This window comes from Saccostrea echinata, unplaced genomic scaffold, assembly GCF_033153115.1.
Source record: "Saccostrea echinata isolate AGI-Se365-2 ecotype Australia unplaced genomic scaffold, CSIRO_AGI_Sech_v1 ptg000009l, whole genome shotgun sequence".
NCBI classification, from domain to species: Eukaryota; Metazoa; Mollusca; class Bivalvia; order Ostreida; family Ostreidae; genus Saccostrea; species Saccostrea echinata.
This window is the reverse complement of record NW_026889758.1, coordinates 6,004,790-6,010,965: the sequence shown is the minus strand read 5'-3', so window position 1 is coordinate 6,010,965 and position 6,176 is coordinate 6,004,790. Positions and strand designations below refer to the sequence as shown.

The window sequence follows — 6,176 nt, the reverse complement described above, 5'->3', positions numbered from 1 at the left end:
TATACATCATCTCAATACATTTGAGATTTCAAAAAAATTCACTAAAAACCTAGAAAGTTCAAGCAACCCTAATATTAACCAATCAGAATTCAGCACACGTGCATGCATGTCTTCGTTTCATTTCTGATGATTCCATAATGTAGGGACTTGTATTATTTACATACACTCTGAATTTCGTCGTCTTTCGTTAAAAACTAAGAAAGATATAAATACTTACAATCTTAGCCAATCAGATTTCAGCACGCGTGTTTGTGAGCATTTTCTAGGTTTCTCACATATATATTCTTATAGTGTTTATAACATATGCCTTTGTCTTAAATTTCAAAGAATTATATTAAATTGTAAGACAGTCACAACCTATAAAGTATTAGCCAATCAGATTTCAGCACACGTGTATGCATGTCCTTGCAATCAATTCTGATAGTAGCATAATGTAGGAACCTATTATGTCTATCTATATTCTAAAATTCATTCTGTTTTGTGGAAAACTAAGGAAGTTATAGCCATTTATAGTTTCGTTTCAGCCAAACAAATTTCAAAACACGTGCATGCGCGTTTTTCAAGAATTTCTGTATATAACATACTGTGGAATCATTTAAATTCGTGGGGGTCAATGTTCATGGACAAGCAAAATTTTATTGGTTCGTGGGCATGTAATTTCGTGGGTAGCTCGTTTATTTGGTAGATTTAATTCATCAGTACGTTGACAAAAAATTCTTCGTGGGGATGTAAATTCGTGGGTAAGGGTGACCCACGAAATCCACGAACATTGATCCCCCACGAACAATGATGATTCCACAGTATTGTAGAACCTTATAATATATACTTATATCTTCAATTTCAAAGGATTTTGTCAAAAAACAAGGAAGATATTGAGATTTTTGTTTCAGCCAATCAGAGCGAAGCGCATGTGCATGAATTCATGCTAATTTGACCATGTCGTCTTGTTTACACTTCTATTTCTATTATATCTTTATGTTTTGAGTTTCAAAGTATTTCATAAAAAAAAATATAAAGGTTATGGCTATATTAGGTAAATCAGTCATTTCACTTCTTGCATGCGCACGCAAGTGCATCCAAGTGCGCGCAAAATGACATTCCTTCATCACATCTACACAACATCCTGTTAACCCTAAAAAGGTTTCGTCTCTATCGGATAAGTAGTTTGCGAGAACACTCGCGGACAAAAAAGTACCGGAGAAGAAATTTTGAAAAAAGAAAGTAAAAACAATATGTTCCCAAACTTCGTTTGGGGAACATAAATAGTGGCCTAACAATTGGTATGAAAAACGTCAGTAAGCATTCGCCTTATGATAGATTGTATTTGCTGACAAGGTCATTGTATCGACCATAGAACTTGCGAAATGATAACTTTAAACGAGTTCGAGACTGTTGATTTTCTTATTTCATCAACTCATTTGTCAATAGTTTGCCTCATTTTAGAAATTGTTTGTACGTAGAGCATGCTCTTGCAAATCCAATCATGCAGGTGATAAGAATATATTGCTACTTAAGTAAGGGAAGTTGACGATAGAAAAGTTGAAATCATTACGTTTATCATAAATTTTTGTTCTAAGGTTACCACTAAAAAAGGAAACCACATGGAAACATGAGTTCACACATAAGAATTTTTTTTTTGTTTCCTTTTGTTTCTTTTATTTTGATTTGTGCATTTCCCAGACATTTCCCAGACACACACTGCCGTTTCTAAAGAAATTTATTAATGGCTATTTACATAAAGGTAGCATCTCAGAATTACTCTAAAAAACTACATGTTGTAATGCAACAATGATCACAGATATAGTAAGTTCACTGCGAGCGGATCGGATTTTCCAGAGTGAGGAGTATCCAATGCACTGACACCGACCACTTTCTTCAGAATCCTTTTTTGTGCTTGGTGTTTTCGTTTGTTCCTCATATCCAATGAAAGGATGTCGTCGAAATTATCAAACTCTTTGCCGGCAGGCTCCTAAAACAATAAAGAGAAATCATAATCTTCACAATTAATGAACTTTTATCTGTTTTTAACTTTTACTTTAGCTTTCATTCTTAATCCTATCGGATTTAGATTATTAAGTACGTGGTTTACCTTATATCCTCTTAGGCCCATTATCCTTTTTAGTATGCTTCTACGAACTTGCAATCTTCCAACAGTTTCTTTGGACAAAATGCTATCAGATAAATTCTCTGAAATCTATAAAGACATTCTTTCCAATATTACTATCATCTTTATCATTGTTGACAAAGAAGATGGATGAACAGGGCGAGCGAAATGCCTATAATGCGACATACACGATGGTGAAAAATTAAATCACAATTATAACAAAATTTTCTTTGATATGTAAAAGTTTATCCTCTACGTTTGCGTAAAAATATACTTTTTGATATATCATTGCATCTTTCCGAGAAATACTTGAAGTCCATTTAGTCAAGGGGCAAATTACAAACGTGATTTAAATGTCACTATTCATCAGGAGTTGTGTAGCGTAGCACTTGGTTAGCGTCTTAATCTAAAAAGGAAAATGTTACTCAGGGTTTTTATTGCTAGGGTTCGAACGCTACGAACACCACAGTATTTTTTAATAACAGAATAATTTTGCCCAGAAACATTTTCTCAGAAAACTTATGTTTATCATAATTTCATAACTTTCAATAATGAGATATGCTCTAAATACTAAATTCACATATTGAATATGATTTTTATATACCTGAAGCTATAGGCATTCTACACGCCTTGTTCACCCATCTCCTTGAAACTCAAATTTCTCATATACATGTATAATATATGAAAAGTGATACTTATCCATTAAAAATACTTCATTTAGAGTGACCAAATTTCCCTATGTTCAGCTGAGCCAAAAGTGTTACTTGGGACTCTCTTACTCACCTTCGTCTGAGTTTCACTCACTCTATTTTCGCCTTCAAAGTAAAATTTTTCAGCCTCTTCTGAATTCTTTTTAGACTGTTTGATAACAATAAATACATGTCCTTACTTCAAGACAAACTTTTATTCAATCGGTGGTAAAAGTGCTTGGATTTTGAGAAAATTCATACCTGGTTGTGGGTTTCTGGATGGAATGTATTGTCTAGTATGCCTCTCATCAAACGAACAATATTTGTTGTCTGAAATCCTTCCGAAGGATGAATGTATAGCTCTTGATCTGTAGTAGGACAGTAAATTATAAACAAGTTTATTAAATGAAGAATTAAACATCCAAAATTAAGGAAAGATTTCATTTTTTAAAGAACTTTTAAGAATAAGGTAATGAAACTATTGCTAGACGTTTGAATTTAAAAATATGTTATATTCCAATTTGTGCTTCATAGGGAATAGTGCCATTTCAATCTCGATGAGAATCTTTCATAATGTTAATGAAACCTTTATTTTTTCTCGAACAAATAGGACTCCTTTAACTAAAATAGTATAAAAGATCAAGATGCATTAACAGTCATCGAAACTTACAATTTTCTATTTTCTTTGCGACCAACCGCTTGGAAAATCCTAAAATAGTTAAAGTTTTGCGAACAACATTTTGAATGACATTGGCTATTCCAAATATTGGTGGAGCGGATGTAGCCTGGGATTTCACAAGGGATATGCTTTTGTTAAGGATAGCAACAAAAATAGTCATCAATGTCATAATAACACATCCAATGTAGGCGATGTAGAAAAATTGGGCAGCATTGGGTGAAGCTCTCACTAGCGTGTCCAGTTTATTTTTCCCTATGAAACTATTGGTTAAACTTCCACATGTACTGAGAAAACTTCGATAATCCTTCAGTTTTGACCCAAACAGAAGATTTCCAGAAGCAACAAAAGCAAAGAAAACCAAAATGAACACAACAGAAAAACCAACAATGTCCTCTATGGCATCAGTAAGGACAGATATAATCTGTATGAACCTTTTATTGTATCCAAGAATCCTGAAGGCCTTTATCACGTTAACAAACAATAAACATCCAAATACTGTATTAAAAATAGTGTCCCAAATAACGACGTGACTGAAATTGATGAACTTGTTTGATCCCACGAGTTGGTCGTCATAAAACATCACTGAAGCCCTCTTAGCATAAACGTAACGGGCTACATAAAGAGAAACAGACATATTTTCTAGAATTACAGAAATTAAATCTACAGAGTTCCATGGTTCGCGGAAATACACACGTATACCAGAGTTATACATTTTGACAACAATTCGGACTGAGAATACAATGAGATGCAAAATAAAAAGCAAATAGCAGAGAACTATCATGGTTCCAAATTGAGTGACCGAAACGAAAGGACGAAACGCCTGCACATCTGTCCAAGTTATCACTCCTCCTGATTCGGGTGCCTCCAACAAGAATAATGAAAAAACAAATAAATTCACATTCGGGTTAAAAGTAGTAAACTCCACAAAGATAGCTCTTGTCTTTCGGTCTATCCAATTCAACCTTACAAGTTCCTCAACTATTTCTAGTCCATTTTCCCTTTCGTTTCCCATTTTAATGATATAGCCTCCTCCACTATAGGTACCATAGTCACCAGTCCTGGATATTCCCCAAATATCATCTGAGTGGGTATAGCTCCACGATTTGGCCGTATAGTGTGACCTTTTGTATGTGTCTGAGCCACATCGAGTTTGGTTGTAAGTTTCCCATCCAAAACAATAATAGTCCGTGTCTTCTTCAGATTCCCTGTACCCGGGGATGCATGGATATGGAAATGTTAAATATTGGTAGGAACATGACTCTGTGCAAATAAAAAAAAACATGTTGGAATTCCTGTCATTTAACGAATAAACAAATATCTACGTGTAGAAATTTATTTTATCTGATGGTATTATAGATGACACCTAAAAAACTAAGTGTAGGCCATCAGACACAAATGATTGCATGTACCTTTTATAAAAGATAGTAACGTTTTTTTTTTGTTTTTTTTTTGAAAAAAAAACAAGGAAAAAATAATTTAAATCTTTCCAATACTCAAATGGATAATACTACGAAACAGAATTTATTCAAAAACTACACAAGAAGACAAAAAACACTTGCTGTGGCCTTGGACTCAACATTTAGATATATTAACGACGTTTTATCATATAACAATTATTACTTTCATTCACATGTGAACTTGAAATAAAAGACAATACAGAGTCTGTCACATCTTTTCATATTTGGACGTTTTACTAAAGTGTATGACAAACGGGGTGATTTCAGCTTTTTCCATCGTCAACGTCCCATATGCCTCTATCACCTGCATTTGATGTTTATATCTCCAAACTGATTTGATATGCAAGAGCATGCTCTGAGTACGATCAATTTTTAGACCTTGACAAGCTAGTGGCAAATAAATTAATGTTACAAGGATTTCAAGTACCCCGTTTTAGTTCAGCTCTTCCAAAATTCCATAATGAACTTTCTTGTAAATAATTCCTATCATTGGGTCGTTTTTTGTCTGACATGCTTCATACCATTTGTTAGGTCATTGCTTTTAAACTAAAATTGACTACGGAGTACTCCGTATACATAATCAATACATAGGGCTCACCGCGGTTTGATTGGTCAACAGGGGATGCTTACTCTTCCTGGGCACCTGATCCCAACTCTGAGTTTCCAGGCCTAGGGGTCCATGGTTTGGCACTGTTCATGATTCGTTTTGTTTACTGAGATTGTTCACTGTTCGTTATCTTCACCTTTTACATGAAGAAATTTACTAAGAAGTGGGGGTAACAATGAACACTAGATGATGGTAAAATCTGTATGTACGGGCCTACCGGCTGCAAAGCTAAGTTTTGTCTTATTTCCTTTTGCTAACTTAAGGACATACGCAACGTACCTTACCTACTGATAATTTTTCAAGATATTCTTAATTTAAGATAATAGTGCCATCAGATGTTCGTAGTCAAAAAATCAGCATGCATTACCAGGGGTTTTGAAAAGATATTAATTGATGAAAATTCTCGTGTAATTCAAAGAAAAATATACAAAAATTATTAAACATATATTCTAGATGTTTTGTTTATCCAAAATTGTGTTAGAAGAAGTGTACAACTGCATATATAGACATTAAAATGTAGCACACAGTTCCTTCAAGTTTTGGAGCTCTTCAACTCCAGGGAAAAAGACAATAAAGTTCAAACTACGTTGCATATGTCCTTAAACTTGCTGAAAACTTTAGTGAATTCCATCCAATTCAT

The 6,176-nt window shown here is 34.1% G+C and overlaps 1 protein-coding gene across 1 annotated transcript; it reads right to left on the bottom strand.

Moving 5' to 3' along the window:
• Positions 1–1,792: 1,792 nt before the first annotated feature.
• LOC133181500 (polycystin-2-like protein 2) lies at positions 1,793–4,106 on the bottom strand. Its single transcript, XM_061315989.1, has 5 exons — positions 3,464–4,106; positions 3,055–3,161; positions 2,888–2,962; positions 2,090–2,194; positions 1,793–1,969 (listed from the first exon to the last, which is right to left on the bottom strand). The coding sequence occupies exons 1-5, from the start codon at positions 4,104–4,106 to the stop codon at positions 1,793–1,795; spliced, it is 1,107 nt and encodes a 368-aa protein (XP_061171973.1).
• Between the last annotated feature and the right edge of the window lie 2,070 nt (positions 4,107–6,176).